The following is a 26,631-nucleotide window of genomic DNA, read 5'->3' on the forward strand; positions in this document are numbered from 1 at the left end:
CGTCCCAATCCCATGATGATTTTGTTTCCAATCAATGTCACCCTCTAGTGTGAAGATGGATAACCAGCCTCAGCAGGCATATCCCGGACGACATCAGGTAATTAGTCTTAAATATTTTGTTAGTGGGTGACAGAAACATTCCCTTTGTGTGATATTTAATGTGCATCTTGTCAGTAATGCCGGCTATGTAGGCTAATCAGCGGTAAATCTCCATCACCTGCATGCTTTCACATGGAGCAGCAGTAGCGTTGGACTTGAAACAGCGCTGCACAGAATGATCACTGTATGACGTCAAAGTACCCGCGAGTGATCCAAATGCATTGGATCCGTGTGCTCACTTATCGCTCACGCGGTACTTTGATGTCACGCAATGATCATTCTGTGCAGGCACTGTTTCAAGCTTCAACACACCTAATGCTGCTCCATGTGAAAGCGCGCAGGTGATGGAGATTTACTGCTGAATACACAACCGGCTTTAATGACAAGATAACTTAAATATTATGTGTGATTTATCGTGCAGCCCAACTGCCTAAAATATAGAGTATTCCTCACTAAACCAAACTAACAAGACACGTGCTAATAGACTAGATATCGGCCTACTAGGACTACATAGCGCTTGCAGAAAATATAATACACAAAGGGAATGTTTCTGTCACCCACTAACAATATATTTATGGCTAATTACCTGAAATCGTCCGGGATTTGTCTGCTGACGCTGTTTATCCATCTTCATTCATCTGCCACAGCAGCCAGTATTGCATTGGAATGATGTCAACTCCCCCTTGAACTCATTGGCTAGAGGAGCAGCTGTCAATCTAGAACTTGTAGGCCAAAGCCTGGCCTGATTTACATGAAACTCTAACTGCAAGCATAGAACGTGGAAACAAGAGCAAAGGGGAAAAGACCACAAGCACACACACACACACACACACACACAAATAACACGAGCAGGAAACCTGATTTTGTTTGCGATTTGGAAAATTTTGAATTCATGTTTCAGTTTTGTGCAATCCATGCTGTTTGTTATTTAAAAATAATTTAAATATTGTATTTATGCTTATTGTTTTTCGATCTGTGACTGTAATACATTTTGCGGGATTTTAATCCCATACAGGACCTCGCCTTTATCTTTGGAAGGTTTGTAATTCCGCCAGAGGGCGCCAATTTAAGTTTACAGACACGCCGGATCCGGTCAGAGGCGGTCGATGAAAAGGGGCGTCTTTGTGGCTATTTTAAACCATGTATTAATATATGTACATGCTCTACTGAAGTAGATTTTGTTTGTTTTTTATTTTCTCCGCCGACATTTATAGAATAAATAAATAAAAATGCAGTGATATACAAAAAGGAAACCGAAAATAGATGCACCTGTGCAAATATCCAGAGTCGGTGAGACAAACCCTACATTCTGTACTGTGTTTCCCAACAGACCCATTGAAACCAATGGAGCTGGGATCAATTTGGGCTTACGATGCTTTTGAGAAACGCAACCCTGTTCATCATAGCAATGTAATGATAAAGAAAACTGTGATTAAATAATGGGACTGGACATCTACTGTTGTAAATAATTTGAAGAGAGAGAGAATATGAAAAGCTCATTGTGATTTAAATAGCTTATGTTACAGTCGTCTTTATTGGACGGAATTTAACTCAATAGCCTACAAGAAATCCTGGTAGGGGTGTGCGACATATATCGTCATAAATTATTTAATCTCTAACACAATGAATGAAATATTAATAGTGAAATAGTTATTTTGTACAATTAAAAAACTATGCGACCAGACATCTCAAGCAGGTAAAAACTTGCTGCATAGCACTAGCAAAGTTCGTTTATTGAAAAAGGTAAGGCGCCTTCTAGTCAGTGTTAAAAGTGCATGTAGTTATCCATAAATATAGCTCTACTCTTCTGCACAATGGTAATGATAGAGACTTCGACATAACATAAACTCGTTCAAATTTGAAACTGGACATTAAACATTAATAGATGTCAGAAATACATAAAGCACTTAATTTTAATTATATAATTCATATTTAATACTTTTTTGCCATATGCACAGCATGCTATGAACTAACAATCACCTTCAAAATAAAACGGCAAAATTAAGCTAATTCTCTTAAATAGGTAGTCTTCTTTCCCGATTATTTTTTTGTTCCAGTTTAGTCAAGCCTCAAAACAGCAAGTTTCCATAAAAAAGGGGAAAACATCTCATTTTTTTCTATACTACACTGATTCACAATATCTTTAATAAAATATACACACTTTCTTTAATTATTATATTTTTTAAATGAAAAATTACAAGACCCATGATTATGATTTATTATTATAAACATTTTTTTTTACAGCATATAACTCATACATTTATATGCTATACAATCCTGCAAAGAGAAACTGCCACTGAGCTTGCTGTACAGTCAACCAAAACTAATTATAGCACTCTTCACATTTCCGATAAGAGTATCGTTTTGGTTTGTATCAGCATGTCTGCTCTTGCCAGATCTTGGAGCATTCTAATAGCACTGCAGCACAGATGCAAACAGGATATGCTTCATGCACAAATCTAAAAGGAAGGGCATGTTACAAAAGAGAGATAAAGGCACAGTGTTTCACCTGTGCATTTTTCTATACGATCTGTACAAGTCTAAAGAATGAGCCCACAAAAAAAATAAAAAAAATAAAAAGGTTAAACCAGACAATATACAACCAACAGCTTTGGTTGTAGTGCTAGACATTTAGGATTTGCACAACCATTAACTCACAATACACTTACACAACATACTTTAATAAACACATTTTCCTTATCTGGTCAAAACCTGAAATAAATATATATATACTATTATTGGAGTACCTTTTTTCAGAGTTTAGATTTGAATCAGCCTTTCAGGCCTGCATTTTGTGCTCAGAGTACTTACAGAGCCATTTGGCTAATTCTCCAGAACTGTTTTGCACTTCAATTGACTTAACCCTATTCAAATCCAATGGCAAAAGGTGGAGAAAGGGATTCAGAAGAATGTGAGGTGTTGCTTTAATGCTCAAACATAGGTGGTAACATTGTCATGCTAATTCATGCTGATGTCCTCATTTAGTCCTCCATCACAGTTACATCTAGAATTTGTAGTTTTGTACAAAGATATCAGCTGTTTAGTAATAAAGCGTAATTTTAGTAATATTTTTTAAAAAGTTTGCATTAATACACAATTTTTGTTCATATAAAGATCTTCCTTTTGTTAAACACTATCCAACTACTGCCCTTGTTTTTCTTACACATTTCAGTTCCAGTTGTCCATCCCCCCTTGGCCTTTCAGTTGTCTGAAAAGAACAGCTGAGAGTGTTTCCTACAATTAATCTTTATGGCCACACATTGCATGGAACTTGCTTGAACTGCCCAAGTGCCCATAATGAGATTTTAGCTAAGTATACCAGTCTATCCTTTATTTATTTAAACTGCATTGACACATTTACATTTGTGTGTGTTTATAATATTAAAACTGGCACATATTCTGCTGAGAATAACAACAGCAGCTAACAATTGTTTATTGTGCTATAATTATGAATAATGAACTGTGTTTGTATATTAAGGATAAATTAAAATGAATGTTTGTTGATATATCAGTTTTAAAAATGCTTTTGCTAATTGTGCAATGCATTATCTTCTGCTGTAATACTTTCTAATATTCAATAGTAGCATACTCAATGAACGAAAACGTCCTTTCCCTCACAAAGGTTCAAAGTATCACGTGATGGTGTATGTTTACCAACGCAATAATAACGTCACAAAATGTATATTACAGAGCAGAAATATTTGCACACACGTCAAAATAAAATAATTACACATTGACACATAAACAGAGAGAGACGTATTTTCGATGGGAAAATGGGGTTGCGTAAAAAATAAATATTATTAAAGCACTAAATCTTAGTAACAGGAAGAACACTAACAACTACGAAGTTATTTTTACCTGAAGAGAAATTAGAAACTATAAACAACTGTGTGACTTAAGTACAGCTTAAGGCAAAAGACAAAGCGTGTGAAAAGTAATCGAAAAATAGCCATGGGCTGGTTTTAACATACACTTTAACATATGAGGATGTGTGAGGTGCAAGCAGGGTGCAAGGCGTGCCGTCTTCAAACTGGCAGATCTCCAAAGATGTCAGCTTTTGTCCAAATGGCGCGACATTGTTCGAAACTTTACACTTTATTGTTACAAACTTTACCACAAAACCCGAATGTGATTTTGTTTGGCAAGGAGATCATACCTCAAACACTTTCACTCACTGTGTGTAACTTGTTCATATTAGTTTCAAACAGATGTTTAAAATAAGAATAAAACTTAGGTGCTTTTTCCCGATTCAAAGACTTACCGCTCATTATTTTTAAATCCCCAGTTCCACCAATAGCTGAAGAGATCAGTGGCGTCGTCATCTGGATCTAGTTTCACCGAAGAAACTTGACTGCGGTTATAAACCGCCAATAGAAATGCAATACCGCTCCTAGAACGTTGCCGATTCAAATTTGAACTTGTCCTAGCCAATCAGACGAGAGCTCAGAGGGTGGAGTCTATGGGCATTTAATCAAGTTTGTGCGCCCTGCACCACAGCGATCGAGCAGTTTACAAGAAGACTACGTACGTTTTGTCGAGCGGTTGAGGCTGATTATAGGTAAGCATGTTTTGGTTTATCTAGCAAAAGTATCTTTTTTTTTTTTTTAAGTTATTTTATTCAGCATGTCTAATAAAAATGATGTTTCTTTGTCGTGATTATTTATTGTTCGAATTTAGTATTTTATACAAAACTTAAGACTTTATATTATTATTATTTTAGTTCAAATTTATGTGAAGTGATATTTATGGCAAGAAATGTTCTCGTATTTGTTGTAGTTATGTTAGTTTTGTGAACACGTAACGTTAGAATCTCCTGGACTTTAGCAGCTTACTGATCTTGTGAAGTTAAGCGCATGAGCAGCCATGGCTGGAAGTTTCAGCTCGTAATGGAGACTCCGCGCCTGAAGCAACTAAAAGTCATCCGAAGTAGTGTTCCTTGCAAATCTGGTGGGTTTATTTTAGTTGTAACGCTTAGAAAGAAACTGAAGCCATTTGTTCTCGACAGACATTCTAGAGCTTATTTCCTGCACTTTAGGCGGGAAAACAAAATGGAGGGACGTTTATTGTTCTAGTTGAGTGATCTGGTGGAAACGAAGCAGGAACTTGATCGGATTAACGAGCGTTTAGCGAGCGACCATTTCTCTGTTGCTTCACCAGCGTTCAAAGCGAAACTCGAACCGACTTTTTACCAACAAATACATGTTGCTGCTTTATTGCCTTATTTTAACGGTTTTTGTTGTTTTTATCACTTTTAGCATAGCACAGCCATGGGTAAAGATCCTAGTAAGCCCAGAGGAAAGACGTCCTCTTACGCGTTTTTTGTGCAAACCTGCCGGGAGGAGCATAAGAAGAAGAACCCAGGGACCTCGGTGAACTTCTCGGAATTCTCCAAGAAGTGCTCCGAAAGATGGAAGGTGAGTTGAACAGAAGGGTTGCAATGTTTTTCCGGGGGATGGTTGTTGTTGTTAGGGAGGGGGTGGGGCAGAGTTACACGAAGCATCTGTTACTCGAGAGACTGAGGCGAATGTAGGGCGAGAGGATAAAGAGCCACACGCTGCGCCTGGCAGAACCTAATCACAGTCTCCTGTGTTTCAGACCATGTCCTCAAAGGAGAAGGGCAAGTTTGAGGAAATGGCTAAAAATGACAAGGTCCGCTATGACCGGGAGATGAAAAACTATGTGCCTCCTAAAGGTGCAAAGGGAGGGAAAAAGAAGAAGGATCCAAATGCTCCTAAGAGGCCACCGTGAGTAGTGCACAAATAGACCCATGAGATTTTTGTTTTGTTGACTTGAGTATAACTTTTTATTTCTCTTCTATCATCAGATCTGCTTTCTTTGTCTTCTGCTCTGATCATCGCCCAAAGGTGAAGGGCGACAACCCTGGCATCTCTATTGGTGACATCGCAAAGAAGCTTGGGGAGATGTGGTCCAAGCTTACACCAAAGGAAAAGGCTCCATATGAGCAGAAGGCCATGAAGCTCAAGGAGAAGTATGAAAAGGTAATGGCTGGCCCAATTCTTGGTCCTTAGAAAAAGCATTTGATTGTTTTGCTTTTATTAACATAATTTCCAACCAGGATGTTGCTGCGTATCGTGCCAAAGGAGTAAAAGCAGATGGTGGCAAGAAGGGTGGACCTGGCCGGCCTGCAGGAAAGAAGGCCGAAGCGGATGACGACGATGAGGATGATGATGATGAGGAAGATGATGTAGAAGAGGATGAAGATGATGATGAGGATGATGATGATGATTAAACTATCAGGAAAACTTGAGCGGAGTTGTTTGCAAAACAATGTGAATGCGTTTTTTAGCATTTAAAGTTTTTCAATGCATGTACAGAAATGTGTATAATTGAATACATATTGAGGTCATGTGCTGTATTGTAAGTGTAACAGCTTTTTTTTTAGCACTGCTTTTTGTCTTGATAGCTGTGGTTGCTTTTGGTTTCTTTTTTTCCCTGTTTGATATTATTTCTACTGCCATTTTAAGACCTAAGGAACAACTTGGATTTGTGTAGTCTCCATTTTTAAAACGAGCTTTAAAGTTGTGTAGACTGAATCCTTTTTTTATTTTGTATATTATGACCAATTCCCATTTTCACTTTGTGCAATTTTGAATTATTAAAGAATTTTGCAGAATTTCTGTATTGTCAGACCACATTTAAGTTCATAACAGCTTGGTGGAGAAAAATTGAAATCTAAAGAATGATAATGGAATAGGCAAACTGTATTTAAGTTTCAAACTAAAAACCATTTGGGTTGTTCAGTTCTGCTTTAGATCTAGAACTCTTAAAGCTGTTCTGCATGTACTCCTAGTTTTACAAGCAGGTGCAACGCTACATTAAAAAAAGTTTTGTACTTCTAATAGACTTTGAACCATTTATTTATCCCCTGACCAGTTAGGCTGCTTATTGTGAGGTAGCCATAAGAACTTAAACCTTTTTTTTTTTAATCTCATTTTTAGCCATTTGGTTGACTTAAAGAGATAAAAACTAATTTCCCAATGGATGAGGCGTAAATGCATATTCAACCTCATCTGTAACCAGAGTTAGACTTGAGTGCATTAATGATTTCTGTTCTGTTTAGCTTTTACTTTGCAAAGCGACAAGTGGTTCTATATACAGGTTGGGTATATTGTTCTATGCAGCGACAATGAGGTGTGCTGTATATCATACACATGACATCATCTAACCTGCATTCAAGAGACTGCTGCAAAGCTGATGCTTTTCCTGCACATGCTCAATTTACTGCCTTGTACAACCTAAGCAGCACACAGTCATTTTTAATTATTCAAATGCTTGGGATCACTTCCATTTTTTAGTAGGCACTTTCCAAAAACAGAGTAAAAAATAGCATGAAACTTTTCTCTATAAAGGGAGCTGGTTCTTTATTTAAGCAAACACAATTTCAACCTACTAATTAAAACCTGTTTAGCTTTTAAAATTTAAGCTATGCAACTTTTAAACACAATTTGGAACAACTCCATCAAGTCACTGTAGTGTGTGAAAACAATAGTGTGGCTTCAGTATTAAACGCGCTTAAATGGCCTACTTTTCATGGTTCCATATATTAATTAGATTTCAACTAACATCATTTTACTACAGAAAAGATGTGATTTATGCTTCTTAAAAACTGGCAACCAATGGGATACCCTATTTATGGAAAGTGCCAAACAAAAAATGTTATCCTGACGATCATTTAAAATTCAAAATGGTTAAAATATAATTTAACCCTACTACAAAAAGCAATTTCATACAACAGCAGACTGGTAAAAATGCTCCATTTATTTTCTTGAGAAAACAACCATTATAAGTTAGATATTTACACCTTCATTGGGAAGCTCACCAAATCTCAAAATGTTAATTTAGAAATTATCATATTTACATTGTAGAAAACAAACACAAATTTACACATTGCAATCATTCTTGCCCTTAATACATATCTTTGCTCCACTTGCTCGAGATGATTTTCGGCCATGAATATTATTAGAATCAAACGTTGATTTTCGCATACAAATAAACATCTATTCCCCCATCCAAGCTAACTTTTTAATGCAGTAGACAAAAATAAATTTATTGATTTTTTTTTTTTTTAATCATTGTCAACCCTATATCCCCATTTCCCTTTTCTCTCCAGTCCCATTCTTTACCCATAGTATACGGCAAAAAAAAGTGCCATTGTGCCAAAGACGAAAATAGTTCAAGGGGCAGGTTGTCACCTCAAACATGATGAAAGTCCAGTGTTAAAAAAATATATGCATTCTATTACTTGATGGACAACCTGCATTTTATAATGGAGCAGCAACAAAAGTGGTATTAGATAATTCATCTCAGCACACATTGTGCACATTCTGTGAAAGGGAAAAACATTCTGTTAGGTAGACCCCTCCAATCCACAGATTCACAAGAAAAACCCATGTGATGGACACTGGGGATGAACCGATGTAAACATTGTCTTCAATGGAGAAAAAAATAAAGTTTGTTTATGATCAGAGTTCAGAGTTCTTCGGGTGATGACTAAAATTTAATGAGTCAATGTATACTGGTAAAACCTGTTGCTGTAGTCAGTGTTTATCCTTGAAGCACATTTGAGCCTGGCTCTCAAACTGCCACAATGTTGTTCATCTCCCACTTCTGCGAGCTCTTGCTGTTGTCACAGTCAGTTATATAAACTTTGTGCAAGACATCAGAGCGATCCAAGCATTTCCCTGTAGGTATATGTGTGAATCGATGTAGATCCTATGAGAAGTCAGAAGCATTGGAAAAGTTCAATCAAGAATCTATACAGCGAGGTACAAGAGTAAAGTTTGCCAACAAACACTATTAAAAAACACTATTTGTACAGTATTTATTACTACGTTTTAATCTAGTTTAGTTTGGCATATTATTTGTTCATTGTTAATACATGTTTGTTAACCACTCATTAACTAAAAGATATTATGTTTTATATTTTACTATTGTTCAAAGGTTTGGGGTCAAATATATTAATACTTTTATTCATTGAGGTACACTAAACTTTTTTTGTAAAAAAAAAATAATAATAATAAAAAAATAATAATAATAATTATATATATATATGTATATATATGTGTGTATATATATGTATATATATATATATATATATATATATATATATATATATATATGTATATATATATATATATATATATATACACACACACACACACACACACACACACACACACACACACACACACATACATATATATATATATAATTATATAATGAGCAAGTACATCATGAATCTAACTTCCAAACAGTGTTTTTATTGAATTCTTAATCACTACGGAACGCATGTAATATAACATCAGGATGACTTTAGACCTGTCCGGACAACAACAGCTGCGGAGTAGCCCAGTAGCTCATGACAAACAGAGAGAAGTAACTCTGTCTAAAATGTTGTTCCGCAAGACATGTGCTGTTTAGTTTATTAATCACTAGAAAGTTACACAGTGTACCTTTAAGGACTCGTTAAATTAATCAAAAATGACTGAAAAGACTTTTACATTGTACAAATATATATATATATATATATATATATATATATATATATATATATATATTAGGGCTGTCAAAAATAGCGCGTTAACGACGTTAATTAGTTGTTTGTTGTTAATTACGTCAACATTTTTCATGCATTTCACGCATGCGCAGTGTGACAAATTATTCATGTCAGGAAAGTCTCGTCGATCTCTGAATTCTCAAGATTTAAAAAAACAGCGGCGAGCGCCGCGACGAAAACACAGAGGAAGCTTAAGGTTTTACCCCGTTTACTCTCAAATACATTCATGCCAAGCTCGATTAACAGAGACGACTTTGGTACGCTGGAGCTTCTTCCTGTTATAGCGTCCTGTGTTTCAAACTGCGCATGCGCAGAACGCCTACATGCAATGCAGCGAAAATTACAGCTGTTTGGAAAAGCATATGCATTTTTATTTGGTTTTACTGGCACTTGAAGCCTTCAGAACGTGAAAATATCGATCCTAAAGTATTGTGGCAGAGCAAATGAACATATCCCAAAAACAAGAGTGCCCAGAGTGCTGCTTATGTGATGGTGGAGCATGTTTGTGTTTCTGAGTTAATTCTTTCGAGTTTCTATGCATAATTTCATAGATATGTGCCTATATTTAACCACTGGTTCACCTAAAACTCTAACACTATCTGTAGTAAAATGGCATGGTTTGATATAGTGCTCAGGTAAATTTGATCTAAGTAAAAGTTAAACTTTTGAAATTCAGAAAAAAAGAACCACATATTGATGAATCAATACATAAAAATTATGTATCTGTGTCCTGTTATTTATCTTTTGGTATGCATTTCAGAAAAAAAAAATGGTTAGGATTCAGGTGTAATTGCAAATAGTGATTAATCCTGATTAATCCACTGAAAATTCTGATTAATTTGATTAAAAATTTTAATCATTTGACAGCCCTAATATATATATATTCCATTCACCAAAAAATCAAATATTATGGTTTTCAGAAAAAAATATTATGCTTGATGATAATACAAAATGTTTCCTGAGCAGCAAATCGGCATATAAGAATGATTTCTGAAAACTAGTGCAATGGCTGCTAAAAAAAATAGCTCTGCCATCATATGAATAAATAGCATGTTAAAATATATTCATATAGAATATTTCACAATATTGTTGTTTTTACTGAACTTTATCAAATAAATAAAGCCTTGGTGAGAATAAGATGTTCTATCAAAAACACTGAATAAAATCTCTCTGCATATAATAAATTTTTAAAAATCAATAAAGATTAATGTAGAAGCATTTTTATTGTTATTTCTTCCAACCAATATAATATTATACAACTGAAACATATTGTAAAGTGTCATATACAACTTCATTTGTGTATAGGATTTAACAAAAAAAAATAATATTACAATTGTTTTGATGTAATGAAAATGATTTATTTGTTTTAAAAATTGCAGTTTTTTTTTTTAATTCTGAAACCAATGCCAAAGATGGCTTGATACCTCCTGTGTCATACCTTAAAATATCTCCACTCTGTGTGCTCGTTTAAGTTGCAGTGTGTTATCATGACAGCAGTTCCGTCTCCCCCCTTTGTCAGGCACTGGTCATACTGCATGAGCTGGTTTGCGTCATTAATTCTAAAGAGCTAAAAAAAAAGGCATAAGCAAAATCAAATGGGCGTGAGAGAGGAAAACAAAAACAAAAAGCACACTAAAAAGTAAAGTACTGCTGTTAATCATTTTCCTTTACCTGATTTCCACCCATTCTATGACAAGGCCCAATTTCGACATTGCCACCATTGGTGTGGCCCATGCTGTCGATGCAGTAGCTGGTCTCAAACCCACGGATCTATTGAAAGAGAAAATGATGCCAAATACCAATATCTTTAAACCAGTTTCAACTGTTTTTCTTTGTATTGATAATATAAGCACCTCTCCCCATTCCACATTCTTTGGAGGCAGTGGGTAATGTAGAGGGATGTCATAGGCGATCTCTTCCATGAACCACTTGAAGCTCTTGCAGCGATGTTCCTCTCTGAACTTTTTTAAGCTGCTGATGTCTCCGTAGGCCAGCGTCAGTGTTTCCGGTCGACTTGCGTAGAAATAGTCTTTATACTCATCCCACCACACCTCCACCACTCGCACATAGTTCTACAAGCAGCCAAAGAGGAGAGTGGAGGTTACAGACTGGATTTAAAGTGTAAAGTATAGCTGTGAACCAGCTTTTTTTTTCCAGAGTCAGAAAAGCATGTTTATAAAAAAAAGAGGGTTGAACTGACCTTAAGTGTGGGGGACGAGCCTACATGAGCTGGAGGTGGGTTTCCCTGCCAGCCCTGCAGACGGTAGATGTGCCCCACCCGGGAACATGGCACGAACAGAAGCTGCCCACCACACTGCCATATCTACACATGACACACACACATGGCAGGGATTCAGAAAGTGTTCACGCACAAACTGCTCAAGTGGGATAAATATGCTACTTTGTGCAATTAATATTGAGGATAAAACACCCTGAAGTTTATTTTGTGATAAAGACTGTCTGCAGATTACATTTCATTTTTTTTTTTTTTTTTACTATTTTACTCAAATCAATAAATGGGAATGAATTATTGATTTGAGTGAAATTGTATTACGCTATTTGTAGAGACATTTGGTAAGATTGTACAAAAGCACAGCTTTATAAGAAAAACTGAGCAGTCAAATATTGCCATTGACTAAATATCATTATTCAGAATTGATTGAATGACATGAAAGTGACAAATCAGAATCAGTATGTTGGTGTAATAGAGAAAAAGAAAAAAAAAATTGAAACAGTATGCACACTTTGGAGAAAGAAAATAAAAAATAGAGTAAAATTTAAAAAGAGCGCATAAGCAATTTAAAGTAAAAGTTTACCTTGTAGGATATCTCAAAGTTTTCTCCTCCCCAGATCTGAAGGCCTGGATCATAGAGGCCCAGCTCGAAGAAGAAATCTCTTTCTATTGCGAAGAGTCCTCCAGCCATCGCAGGAGACCTGATACACATATTTACCTGTCAGGAATGTTCCCCCTTTACATTTCACACACATACAGTATTGTATTTTAGAACACTACTACAAAAGGCCTTGTTTAGACTGGCAGGAAAACTGAAATTCATTTAGTGTTTTTGTTGTTGTTGTTGTTGTCATATTTTGATAAGCTTTATGGTTTTTTTTTTTTTTTTTTTACCAATATTCTAATAATAATAATGTGTGTTTGTTTTGCCACATGTAAAGTGAGTTTGAACAGTCTAAACAACACATTTTAAAATCAAATTCATGAGGTGAAAAAAAAAAAAGAAACCAAAGAGACACCAAAACAAGCAGTAAAAAGTTGTCATACTTATAAATAAAAAAGAATTCCCATTTAAATAGAAATGCTTGTTTTGTCTCAGTGCCTTTAAATGGTGGCCATAATGTACAACACAACAAAATCTCCATAACACAATGAAATTGTCACAACAGTTTTGCTGTGTTGCGACTTGTTTCCGTTGTGTTGTGCTAATTTCGCTGTGTTACGGTTTGTTTCCATTATGTTGTGATTATTTCGACAAAATCTCCATAACACAAAGAAATTGTCACAACAGTTTTGCTGTGTTGTGGCTTGTTTCCATTGTGTTGTGGTAATTTCGTTGTGTTATGGTTTGTTTTGTGTTGCGCTAATTTTGATGAAATCTGCATAGCAGAATGAAATTGTCACAACAGTTTTGCGCTGTTTTGGCTCGTTTTCGTTGTTTTGTTTAAATGTTTTTTTGTTAAATTCTTTGTTTTGTACTAATTCCGTTGTGCTGCGATAATTTAGACGAAATCTCCATTACACAAAGAAATTGTCACAACATTTTTTTGCTGTATTGTGGCTTGTTTCGATTGTGTTCCAACTTGTTTCTGTTGTGTAGCATTAAACTGCTTTTGAAAACTTTATTGCAGAGAAGCGGACAGAAACTGCATATTATAACACTGTAAAAGAAGTTAAAGTAAAAATGTAAGTAGCATACACATTTTCCCATTTGGTGACTAGGAACATGCACTTGGGCATGCTTATGCCACGTCACTACCACAGGTGAGATAAGTTTGCAGACACAGCAGAATGGAGACAGCATGCAAAGAGAAGCAGAAACAAGGTCTATGAGTCATTAGTTTAGTAGTTCTAGTAGTAGTGACTCTACCAGAACAGCCATGGTCGAGTCATAATATCTGAAGTATTTCGTTTTTTTGGTATTTTTTATGCTCTTACTGTACAGCACTTTGGACAGCAGCTGCGGTTTTAAATGTGCTTTAGAAATAAATTTTGCCTCGCTAAAATCACTTCATTGTGTTATGACCACTTCATAGCAGTTAGTATACCACTTTAGCACACGGTGGAAAGTATTTAATGAGTGTCATAAGAGCCAAACTGATAAAGAAGCAAAAATAGGCAGACCACCACCAGTGTTTATAAGTGAGAATCAAGGTCTCTCCAATTATGTGTATTGTGGTCAGCCCTAATCAGCTCAGGATTATGGCTCTAAATTACCGATAGGGCTCAGTTCTAGTAAGTCTCTTCTGCTTCTCCCTGCTAGTCAGAGGCACGCGTTTCCAAAGCATGCTCCAGTCCCATGCTCCTCTGGCAAAGCCATCCTCGTCTCCGCCTGCCTGGGCCTCGATGGTGAAAACCTTGCCATTAATAGCATCTATGAGAGGCACTGTGCACACCGTTCTAAACATGTCCACAGAGGATGGAGGAGATGCAAGCAAACATGGACATACATACACACACACACAGACAAGGAGACGGGGGAGACAAAACAAGAGAGAGACAGAATGGGTTTAATGATCATGCTTATGGGAGGGTGGAAGTTTACCGATAAGGCTCTGTCTTATGCTTTCTCTTAGCCTTCTCCCTGCTGCTGAGAGGGACTCTTTTCCACAGGAGGCTCCAGTCCCAGGCGCCTCGCGCCAGACCGTCCTCATCCCCTCCCTGCTGTGGCTCTATGGTATAATCATTGCCGTCTATGTAATCTATCAACGGTACTGTGCAGACCGTTCTGCAACATTAACACAACATACATTTAGGTTAAGATTTAAAAAAGAAAATAAAACATACCTGGGTAGTACATTAGAAATATATATATATTTTTTACAGAAATTATATTTTATATTAATATTCGAATAACTTTTCCAGATAACTAACAACATGTGGTTCAACCAATAAACAGAAACATGAAACATGATTATTTCATAGATGAGACCATTGCAGTGCAGAAACTTGACATTTTGATGACAATACAAATGTTCAGACTGTACGTCGTGGTGCAATTTATAATATATCACTTGAAAAATATAAAAAAATTTAACTTGTACAATATTTACAAACATAACTGATCAATGATGTGAACACTCATCTGTAGGTGCAAGGAAAACATTTTAGGTTACACCACATGACCTTTTCAGAGTCGTCCAATTTAAAACTTTTTATTTAAAGAATTGTATAAGATTTTTCATAATTATGAAATCAGCATGAATAGGAAAATACACTTCTAGAACCCAGCACTTGCATTTTAAACTAAATTAAACTTATTTATAGAGTAAATAATCTCCTCGAAGTCTCTTTCAGCGGGCACAAATCATCTTACAGCTTAAATCATACCGATCTTTTGAAATGGGGGCCACAAGCGGGGCGTACCAGTTCACCCCAACTTCACAATGAGCATCGAGGTAGATCAGCACCTTAGGAAAGAACCATAGTGTGACAAACAAATCACATTTATGTGTAGACCCATTAAACAGTATGTTGACAATTGGGCCCAAACCTGTCCCAGAGTGGCTTTGCGGGCTCCTATGCTCCTGGCCTGGATCAGACCCTCTCTCTTCTCATTGCGGAACAGTTTGACCAAACCATTCCATTGCTTTATGTAGTCCTCCAGCCTCTCTTTAAGATGAACTAATGAGAGAGAGAACACATGCAAACAAGAACAAAAACTGTCAGAGCACATATACACACACACACACACACACACACACACACACATATATATAATCTAATGTACTGCATTAGCACCATGGCAATACGGCATGAGCGATATAACGTGCAGAGGAAAAAATTCCAGGTTTCTGCCTGCACATATTAATTATAGCTTGCTTGCTCAGTTGTAAAAGAAAGTTTTTGCCGAATTGCTCACACCTACATAATTACTATAGCAACCAGTGTACATATACAATACATTGATTATACCAGAGCAAGTGGATCCAATTTGACCACTTGCAAAAAAACAGTGTAGACAGTCAGCCCTAAAGATTGCATTTGAAAAACAAATCGAAACCGTGTGCGGTATCAACAAAGTTTTACTGACCTTTATTACTAAATGCATGAAACATTCTGAGCCTGTACGCCCTTTATTGATTCTTATCGGCTAAGTCTGCAGCACTGCATTCATTCATAGTTCCCCAGTGAGCGATCTCTTAAAGAGTAATGATCTCTATTCAGTAACAGACTGCTTGCTCCATATTAATGAACAAGTGCCCGGCATTAGTCTTCAGGCAGACCGCCTACAGTTTGAGGCAACGATATGTCTCTTTCACTTAGGAGTGCAGAATAGACTCTCTAGAGAGGGGCATAAAAACTAAAACATGCCTCACTTTCTTAAACCTGAAAAACCAGTAACTGCTCAAAGACAGTGATAAACATAAATCACAGAGTATCTTGAAAACCGAGGACCACCAAGCAACAGCAAAAAAAAAAAAAACATTCTGTAGTCATATTTAGGAGAATTTCATCATAAATATCTTAATTTGTGTTGAGAAGATCTATGAAGGTCTTACAGGTTTGGAACAACATAAGGGTGAGTAATAAATCAGTTATATTGAGTCAACATGAAATAAATAAATAATAGTAATATTTAGGGGTGACCCCAAATAGTCGACGATTCGATGCTACGATTCGAGGAGCCTGATTCGACTACCAATCTCACAGTTGAATATTCACGGGGTGTTATTGATTATGCCATTCTGACTATATGGGGGAGCTCAAATGTCTGATTTCACATTGAACTTGCGGTTTTCTCCCAATAAGTTAATATGCAGCCTATTATGATTAAGACATGAATAATAATCTGAAAAGAAAGAAGCTTAAATAATCCAACCACCCCTATAGATTTATGTTACACTTTTCATAATCCATGACCGACAGAGGAGCATTCTCATAAAACACTGTGAATTTTTTTGAGTTTAGCTGCTGTGTTTCTGCACATTGTTTCATGAAGAACGCGTCCACAAAATGAGTTCATTCAGAGCCCCGCAGATATGTTCATGTGCATTCGGGCTCATTTTGCAGATATCCTAGAAGTCTTAATATTAATGTTATGTTGTATAAATAACAAAGCATATTCTATATGAAATTATGAGTTTAATTCCATTGATTAAAAACGTGCTATCAACTGTGACACTCTACTGGTCATCTTCAGCGCATGCCCCTCAAAACAGAAATGCAGAACATTAATAACTACTGTCATATAGGCTAACTTTATAATGAGAGCACTACTGTAAAAATGTTGAATTGTTTGGGTTTCGCTGACGTTTAGTGTTAACTGTTTTAATCAAAACATCAAAACATTATTTACCCCGTTTGTATCTGCGAGGCATTTGTTACACATTTCCCCAGTTTGTGTCAACATAAGTAATTATGGCTGTCCAATGTCTGACTTGACTCAATGTGTTTTGCCCCGCCCCCAAACATATTCGACTATCAATCGAATATCTGAAAGATTCGAAAAATTCCGATCCGACTATGAAAATCCTTAGTCGGGGACCCCCCTAGTAATATTATTTATATTTGAATAAAATAAGGCCAGTATGTGTGCTGACTTTAAAAAAGGGACAATCACAGAGTACACACATGCTAACGTAGAGTGTTTGATGAAGAAATGAAAACAATTTTCACACTACCTTTGTTACTAAAGTCATCTATCATGACAATCTCAGCCAGGTATTTCCTTGGGGTTCTTTTGATGACGCTGTGCACCGTCCTCATCAAGGTGGACCAGCCCTCATTATGGAAGACAATGATCACACTGGAGGTGAGGAGGTTTTCATCATAGTGCCAGTATTTACACCTACAGACAAATATACATCGTTATAAAGCACACTATTTTGGAAGTCAGTGCTGTTGTGGAGTTGATCTCATGGTGTTCACTTGCACACACAGTATAGCATGCATTAGTGGTAGAGTCTTACACACTTGCATCCACCTCCATCCTGTGGAAGCAATTGAATTTGTGAGACAGGAAACAGCAACTTTGCACACTGTTTCCTCTTTATAAAGGGAGAGCAATGCCCAACACACACTTCCTCATTCTATTTCTAAGCTCGAAATTAAAGTTTCTTTATCAAGTTTCATTCATTTGCAGCAGATAACTGACAGTTGTGTGCAGGACTGGAGAAGACATTTTGTTTAATCAATCTTATTTTTAAAGAGTTACAGTAGAAATATATAGGTAATTGGAAAAATATTAAATGTCACGCCTACTTGAGCTATGAAATTTAAGAATAAGCTAAAAAAAAGCATAATAATTAAAACTATCTTGGCTTTGTTTGTAGACTCCAGGTGGGTTATTTGCACTAGGGTATATATAGTGCAAACAGAAGTTTTAAAGTAAAAGCTTGAGGAGCTTACAAAACAGAAAATGTATATTTGAAGAAACTATTGCTGTCTAAAGTAAATAGGATATAGATCTGCCTAAGCTAAGCCTATGCATGTAATATAGGCTTGATTAAACTCATTAGATGTTGTAACAAACAAAACATTTCCTTCCCAAAACCAAAAAAGAAGAAAATAAAAAAAAGGTTTCCTGTCTGCAACATACTGCAGGCAATAATTTTTTCTTATGGCAGTTGAACCTCTTTTAAAATCAGATGTAAGTGCCATGTAACACAAGTCATAAGGTATAACTCGTATAGCATAGCATGGTAAAGCCACTCAACTGGAAGAGCAACTCACTCCCGTGACATTCAGTCTCGATGGAGATCAGGGTGTGCTGCACTACTCAAAAACAAGCTGCCACCATAAAATGCTAATGCTAAATGTTCATCATTGGTGGTGGATGAGGGATTCCCCCGTTCATTTAAAGCGCTTTGTGTGCTTAGAAAAGCGCTATATAAATGTTAGGAATTAGTATTCAAACCACAGCGATTGATGCTATTTACTTACATGTTTTAGCTAATTTTATCAATGAATCTCTGAAATAATATTCAGTCGTGACGTCAATTTGTAGGCCAACTCAGAGGGCTAATTTCATCATGTGCTATAGATTTTCTATTGAGTTATCTGAAAACCAGTTTTGGATTTGTGTAAAATATGATCTTGATGAGATAACTGGAAGAGACTTTCATATTTTGTTCTAGAATATAAATTACAAATGTGAGTTTTAAGTGCTTAGGCTGCTAAGAAGTTACTATAGAAGAACTACAAATGCTGTCAGAATCAAGAAGCACAAAAGCCACATCCTTGTAGTGGTTGAAGTCTTTATTTAGCAAGCTAGCTTTGAAATTCAAAACAAGGGTTAGTTAGGGTCTCTCTAGTAATGGCAGTGCAGTTAACCTGATTTTATTTAGCCTAAATTAAAAAATAAATCTCAAATTGATGTCCATTTAAGGGTAGAAGTGTATTCTGACAGTTTCTTTAAAGGCTGGAATATGTTATATATGTGATTGATTAACTGGAGACTTTAAATGCATGAAACAAAAGGGTGTATAATTTCATGTGTTTCCCTTCATGTCCCAATGTGCGATGTCGTTTTAACGACTGCCTCAAAAATCCAGTTTGCGCCAACAAACAAAGATATCAGACTTAAAATGACAAAATGATTCGCTGTTAACATGCTTCAGCGTGTTTGTCTCATGAGGAAGGCATGAGTAGATTATAAACGGAAGCAAATCCTCACTTCAGAGAAAACACTGACATCTTCAGACAAAAGTTGGTAACACTGTGTACACTCACTAACAATTCATTATCTCAAAAGAAAATACAACCAATGCAAATGCTCTAATGTAATCATGTTATGGTTTAAATCAGCATAATTAAGTCTGAGAGAGATACATACATCTAACAGACCTGGGCCTGTATTCATGAAAATTCTTAACACAAAAGAGTTGCTCCTAGAAAGAAAATGATTTCCTCTTAAAATTAAAGACAAGATCTCATTAAAGAAAAACGTAATCCAGAAAACATCTTAATCCTTAAAAGAGGGTCTAAAAATGTTAGGAGTATGGACGAGGACTTTTAAGAGACTTTTAATTTGCATATTAATGTGTGTTTGGGGCAACATGTAATGAAACAATAAGTGTAAAAATGGGAGTAACAATTGACAAGATAATAATATATAATATTTCATAGAATACTGAAATATAATTTATTTTCCTGTTCATTTGTTATGTCTCCCAAAATGCGTAATAAACATGCTTTTAGCTCAGTTGTCTTCATGTGAGGACATGCATGAAATCAATGTCCTGTTTCATAACAGAAAGTCATATTTTGATTTGAAACCCCAGAACATCTTTTTCCTGAGATGTTGATTTATGACACACAAATAAAAAAATGAGACAGATATAAATGATAATTACAAACTATTATCATATTTCCATGAGAGTGTCACTAAATTAATTTCAGACATTTTTGAAAACCAAGGAGAGGGAGTGGTCATGGTGAAACTGTGGCATGTACAGTCTCAGAGAAATTCACAAAAACATAATGTCCTCATATGAGACTGCAGGATCTTAAGAGGTTCTTTAGCGGAGGAGAAAATGAGGAAACACGGAGAGGGAGAAGAAATGTTGCACAATGCATGACAGTGAGTTAATAAGACGCTATTAGTTCGTGCAGGAATCATGTTTGTCTTCTCTGACACCGTGCAGAAATGCCATAGCACCACAAGTGACAGAAATCACTACATTAACTACATTAACAGGTTTTGCAACTGGAAAAATGCAACTATGCAGCAGTGATGATTCAGGTCTATCACAACCTTCTACAAGCAAAGTGAAAACACAGAGCACTTTCAGAACTGTTTGTGTTGCTATTCAATTCCTATAAAATACGATAAGTACTACAGCATGGTAAATAAAAATAAATGTATATTTATACATAAATAATGTGTGTGTGGGTGTGTGTGTGTGTGAGAGAGAGAGAGAATAGAATTCTAAAATGTAATTTGTTCTACTTTTTAAATGTATATACATGAATGTTTCTGTTGCATATATATCGGTTCTAAATTCAATTTAAACACTATGCTTTGGGAACACATTGTAAGCACTGTCATGCCAATAAAGCACATACTGAATCGAATTGAATAGAATTGAGAGAGAGAGAGAGAGACAGAGAGAGAAAATGGTAAAACAGCAAAAATGACTTGTAATTTCAAAGTGAAGGCTTATTAAAGACCATACTCTTAAAAGAGCTCTTTTATTTCCTTCTTGGACAACCAACCAATCACGGTCTTCAAAAGACCATGTCATAGCTAGCAATCAGGTCAGCCCCGCCTCCTCACGAAGATTAAAGTTTTATGCTGAGTCCCAATTCACATACTATCCGTCCTAAATAGTATGCGAAACTAGAATTAGTATGTCCGTAGTATGTTGAAAAGAGTATTCCAAAGATACCCGGATGGTCTATTATTTCCGAATTTTTAGAATTCGAAGTGCAGATCAATGCACACTCTAAGTGCTAATATTGCCCACAACCCATTGCGTGCGGGAGGGAGGAGCTTTGCGATGATGTAAACATGGCAGCCGGATGCAGCAGCGGAGATGCGCCCTCAGCTTTTAAGTGTAAGAATTCAAATGTTTAACCCTAATTAAAGTTATATTTTATTGTCTCATAATATTATTGGGTTTATGTTGTGCTAAAAAAGTACCGTGTTTATCTTGTAGGGTCCGATGAAGATACTGAGCGCCTCATTAACTGGCGCATTGCCAATGATGCCCTTTTCACAGGAAAAAGAAACTTGGTAGAAGAACACATTGTAAAATGTATTGTGAAAAAAAAAAACGATGAGAAAAAAAGATGGAAATAGTAAATAAAATGTTATTGGACATACAGAATGAATGAAACATTAACAGTTGTGGTGTGCGTACTAGGCAACCACGTTGTCGTTCACGTTGCATGACGTCATCGAAGTATGTCCCAGAACGTGCATACTCTTTTGCTACACACTCAAAAGTATGTACTTTTTCCTCACAAAAAAAGTACATACTTTTAGGTCGTAGTATAAGTAGGCGAATTGGGACTCAGCACTAGTCTTTTCCTCACTCAGAGTAGTTCTCAGGTTGATCCTGAATCACTTTTTTTTAAGCAAAGACTACTAGTAAGAAAATGTAAGTAAATCTAAGAGCTCTCTGAGAGCTTGAGGATTCTTGAAATTTTGAAAGGGCCATTTACCGACAAATAATGAAAATGCCACCAAAGATCAGTGCAGGTCGTTCTGTTCCCAGTAACATTTACCTTTACACCTTGCCTGTACCAAAGAACAGCAGTGCACATTGTTTCAGCCCTGACTTGGATCCAGTCACTATCGAGGGTTTGATTTCACCAGGAAGAAGCGATTTTTAGCAAGCTAGCATCAAAATATGTAACAGTGATATTACAACGCAGCTGAATGAATAAGCATGATGGAGTTGAACTGATTTGAATGACCTGGATTTATTTATTTGTTTAATATAGAATTTTCCACATTTATATAAATTCAAAAAATAAATAAATAAATATGCTGGTCAAGTTCAATACAATTTTCATGAATAGTATTAGTTATAATATTTTGTCAGAATATTTTGCCATCATTTACTCTCCCCTGTGTCATACTAAAACTGTATGATTGTGTAACATAAAATAAGATATTCTGAAGAATGCTGGTAAAATAACAGTGTATTGTGTAATGTTGATAAAATTATGATCATGTATTTTTCAGGTCCCTTTAAAACCCATCCAAAACAGGCTCTTTGCAAAAGGAGTGGCACGGACTACAATGCCATAAAACTGCAGTAATGATTAAACAGCTGATGCTGCATGTTGTTGACAAATTTGAGGTGCGACCATTTTATAATTATGTCAGAAAAGAAATCCTGTTAAACCGTGAGTTGGCATCCAAACTGTATGACCTACAGGGGTCAGATATGAAGTTAGTTAGACCTGCTGTTAAAGCCTGAGGTCAGTTCTGAAGCTGTACAAATTTATAAAGCAGTCTAAGGCAGATAATCCAGCTTTCCAGCTTGAAGGGAGATAATGAGAGAGACTAAAGCTTATCATTCAGCTGTGACGTGGCCAAACAACATTTTGGTGGCTGAATTATGGGCATAATGCCGATTCTATTTAACATCTGGAGCATTATAGAGTACAGCACATTATCTTTTGAGTACTAACTGCTCTCTGAATGAAAAGTGTATGAAATACAATCATTAATGTACTGGAACACAGTACACTTTTTCTATCAGAAGGTACTTCCAAGCTACTTCCACGTCCCATGGTGTTACATCATGAAAATTATGATTTTTGATGCTCCCATGAGCATAATAAATTTGTCTTTTTTGTTAGTGGGAACTAAAAAGAAAAAAGAGAAACGACATGGCTAAAGAAGCAGGTAGTTTGTCATCTACTATGCCACTGAAACAGCTTGTTTACATTTTTTTTATTTCTGGGTGTGATCACAAAAATAACTTGGAAAGCAAACATTTCAGACCAGAATGTCTATAGTTTGTGTGGCCTGAGCATCTTAAAAAAACTTGAGGAGTAATTATTAATTATATATATATACATATATATATACATATATATATACATATATACATACACACACACACACACACACATAAACTGTAGTCAAACACGCTAAAACAAGAGAGGATCATTCGGTTAATATCTTGTGAAACAAACAGCCTTTAAAAACAATGCATCATAAAAAATACTCATACTCACTCTTCGTGTCGCAAGTCGCTGATGGTTCGATCCAGAGAAATCATGTCGCTGGCTACCATATTAAAGCCAAATTCCTTGATGCTGGCCTGAACAGAATCTTTGTACTCCGCTCCCAGTATGAATGCTTTGCTGCCCTCACCCGGTCCACCCTGTACCCCCTGAGGCTCAGGCTCCTTAGGCTCAAAGTTGCCCAGAATTCCTTTCTTCAAAACAGGTTCACTATACACATTGGTATGAGGCTTGAAGGTGATATATTGCTTCTGGATGTCGTTCTGTTGGTTTTGGGCTTTGAATGCAGGGTTTGGCTTGTCACCATTTTTCTGGCGGATAGACTCCAGATCGACCTCAACTCCTTCGACGTGAGGCCAAGGAACAACCGGCTTGAACTGGTCAGCCATGTCATTGTTGGGAAGGTTGGGCTGCAAGAGTTTACCTGCATCTCGTCCTGCCTATGAAATGAGACACTTTTTTAATATATAAAAACGTTTGTGTCTTTCATTTTGAAATCCACTTGAAATCCACAAGGAGCACTTGATTATCCATACTTTGAGAAATCATGTTAAAATGTGAACAATTATGCTACATCCGGCTTAAATAAAAGTTTATTTGTCCATCTCTCAATCATCACTGTATTGTGTTGCATTGTTTTGCCCCACAATAAAAACTACAGAACTTTGATCATAAAATATCATCAAACAAAGACATATAAATTGGGCAATACAGATAGATAGCTGATATGCATGTGCATTTTATCTATGATGTCTCACACAGTCATAAAAATCGCACCGATTTACATTACAAGCTGAATATCATAAATGTTGACCATATAATGCAACTAAGTGCATAATTTTGTTCAGTTTGAGCCACAAAAATGACCATCCTCAAGTATAAGCTACATAGTCTCGATATCCTACTTCATCAGCCTAATGTATCAAATAATACTCAAGAAACATGTATGTTTTTACGATTTTGTTTTGATATGTTGTATAAAGGTTCAATAAACATTTACTTACAAAATATAGATTCTGACCATTATAGGCCATGTGCAAAGACCGACACAAGCCAACATTTACATAAGAAGTTATTATGCAAAACATAGCCTAAAGAGAGATTTTAAACAAAGAGACTCTAATAATATATGATCTGTGCAAATAAATCCAACGTTAACTACAATGCCAGAATGTGAAGCCAAGGTAAACAAGATAGAAAATTGAAAAAATCTGCGAAGTGTGCCACGTGTCAGTGTGTGCACACACTTCTATACGCATTTCTATACAATTTCTTGTGTAAGTAACGGAATTGTGTTTCGGTGTATATTAGTTATTGTCGAGTTGATATTCGGCCTTTAACTCAGTCGGTAAGCATATCGACCCCTATTCAATCTCGAAGACCCCTTTGATCCATAATCAGTACTGAAACAGCAAACCATCTAGAAAGAACACCGGAAATAATCACATTTTGCTTGAAAACATATGCTTTTTATGTGATTTTACATTAAAAAAATGCGTGTCTCAAATGAAGAACCAGTAACTACAAGAACGACCTTCCGGGTTTCCACTGAATTTGACACTTGTCAGGATGTAGAAAGCGACATTTAGCTCTCCATGCTAGCAGCATACAGCCATATCTCCGTGGTTTAGTTCACGTGAATGGAAACGCATGTTTAGTTACATTTTGGGATGAATATAAACGTCTGTGTCTGTAACAATTCATCGGTCACTCCTCGCTGCTCATCTCCATGACAACCGCAGCAGTTAGCATGCTAATCATCATGCTAGCCGAGCCCGCCGAATACTAAGACGGTGATATTAACAGCACAACAGCACTATGAAAACACTAAGATAACTCAAGAGTATTAAAGAGATAGTTTACCAGTACGCCAGCAAACGGGTTATCGTCGACTCCTTTCGGTGTCAGCGAAGACCAAAGCAAAACCAGCCCCAAAAACGTGCCGATGACCAGTAGACTTCGAAGGATGAATCCAACTTTTAACCTCATTTTGGAAAATTAGTTGACAAATAATAAGAAAGTAAGAAAAAGGAAAGCCAGCGCAAATAAATAAACACTCCGCAGCCTGTATGGCCACATCGAGTCCCTCCCTCTCTGTTTCTTTTTCTCTCTCTCTCTCTCTCCTCGTTCCTTTATTCAATTAAACTCCCACTGTCCTCTTTATGACTGACTGAGTCACGAAAATACAGTGCTACAGAAAAAGCAATCAGGTGTGCGAGTGCGTGCGCGCGCCACACAGCCATGAGATCTGAACACACGGATGTGTGAATGAACACACACGGACATGCGTGATTGATTGATAGGAAATAAAAGGCCCGTCGAGATGGTCACATCGAGATGTGCAGGGTGGTGACGTGTAATGGAGACTTCCACAAATGTCGCTGGATTTGCGTCTACAGGCACAAGGCACAACTATCGCAAAAGATTTTGTGCCACGCACGCATGAATGCTTTTTGTTGTTGTTGTTCTTGTTGTTGTTGTTGCTCCCGAGGAGACCGAAATATAAACGGCTGTTAGTTCTGGATGACTTAAATTCTTACAGGCAGAGCTGGGCAGTGGCTGATCCATGCAATCTGGATTACGTAATCAGTCTCCAAAATGTATGCACTTGGTCTTAGATTTAAATTACATTTTAAAATACTCGTAGTCAGACTACAGTTACTTTTATGGGTTACATGATTATTGTTTGCACAATAACAATAATTGACTAATAATTGATTGATTTTTCATCTTTTAAATGAATGTGGACTTTCAAACAGGGATCAGCCATTAGTCAGGTAACCACACAGCGTTTGACCACTAGGTTTATATATATAAAAAAATCAGGATTAGGAAGTGTTTCAACTTTGGATCAACTACTGATGAATATATATGAGGATCTATATAGATAGATAGATAGATAGATACAAGATATCCCAAAGATAGATATAGTTTGGGAATCCTTGACATAATACAATGTTTAATGCACTTCATGTTGTTTATAACAACAAATGGAATATATTTTCTTTCTCTTTGTGTTTTTACATCAATATGGTACAATTATCCTTTTAATAGCAATATAAAAAAATCGAGA

General features: G+C 36.3%; 2 protein-coding genes across 3 annotated transcripts; one reads left to right on the top strand and one right to left on the bottom strand.

Moving 5' to 3' along the window:
* Positions 1-4,518: 4,518 nt before the first annotated feature.
* On the top strand, positions 4,519-6,733 carry LOC113095041 (high mobility group protein B2-like). Its single transcript, XM_026260661.1, has 5 exons — positions 4,519-4,657; positions 5,355-5,513; positions 5,695-5,843; positions 5,924-6,098; positions 6,176-6,733. Exons 2-5 carry the CDS (start codon positions 5,367-5,369, stop codon positions 6,347-6,349), a joined length of 645 nt encoding a protein of 214 aa, XP_026116446.1. The 5' UTR covers positions 4,519-4,657; positions 5,355-5,366; the 3' UTR covers positions 6,350-6,733.
* Positions 6,734-7,857: 1,124 nt separating this feature from the next.
* On the bottom strand, positions 7,858-26,041 carry LOC113095040 (N-acetylgalactosaminyltransferase 7-like). Of its 2 annotated transcripts, none has more exons than XM_026260660.1 (12): positions 25,422-26,041; positions 23,550-23,998; positions 17,534-17,700; positions 15,403-15,533; positions 15,240-15,319; positions 14,127-14,309; positions 12,493-12,610; positions 11,877-11,999; positions 11,530-11,748; positions 11,348-11,446; positions 11,115-11,243; positions 7,858-8,832 (listed from the first exon to the last, which is right to left on the bottom strand). In XM_026260660.1, the coding sequence occupies exons 1-12, from the start codon at positions 25,545-25,547 to the stop codon at positions 8,695-8,697; spliced, it is 1,962 nt and encodes a 653-aa protein (XP_026116445.1). In that variant the 5' UTR covers positions 25,548-26,041; the 3' UTR covers positions 7,858-8,694. The 2 variants fall into 2 exon arrangements, with proteins under 2 accessions (XP_026116445.1, XP_026116444.1); XM_026260659.1 differs by lacking the exon at positions 14,127-14,309 and adding an exon at positions 14,455-14,637 and having other exon boundaries at positions 25,422-26,040.
* Between the last annotated feature and the right edge of the window lie 590 nt (positions 26,042-26,631).

This window comes from Carassius auratus, unplaced genomic scaffold (assembly GCF_003368295.1).
Source record: "Carassius auratus strain Wakin unplaced genomic scaffold, ASM336829v1 scaf_tig00215565, whole genome shotgun sequence".
Taxonomy (NCBI): Eukaryota; Metazoa; Chordata; class Actinopteri; order Cypriniformes; family Cyprinidae; genus Carassius; species Carassius auratus.

Bases quoted from the DNA above. Each gene is read 5' to 3' on its own strand.
- LOC113095041 (XM_026260661.1), top strand. From the start codon at position 5,367: ATGGGTAAAGATCCTAGTAAGCCCAGAGGAAAGACGTCCTCTTACGCG. The intron at 5,514-5,694 runs GTGAGTTGAACA...CCTGTGTTTCAG, and splicing joins AGTGCTCCGAAAGATGGAAG to ACCATGTCCTCAAAGGAGAA. The intron at 6,099-6,175 runs GTAATGGCTGGC...ATTTCCAACCAG, and splicing joins TCAAGGAGAAGTATGAAAAG to GATGTTGCTGCGTATCGTGC.
- LOC113095040 (XM_026260660.1), bottom strand. From the start codon at position 25,547: ATGAGGTTAAAAGTTGGATTCATCCTTCGAAGTCTACTGGTCATCGGC. The intron at 11,749-11,876 runs GTCAGTTCAACC...GGCTGCTTGTAG, and splicing joins GCTCGTCCCCCACACTTAAG to AACTATGTGCGAGTGGTGGA. The intron at 11,447-11,529 runs GTGCTTATATTA...CTCTTTCAATAG, and splicing joins AGAATGTGGAATGGGGAGAG to ATCCGTGGGTTTGAGACCAG.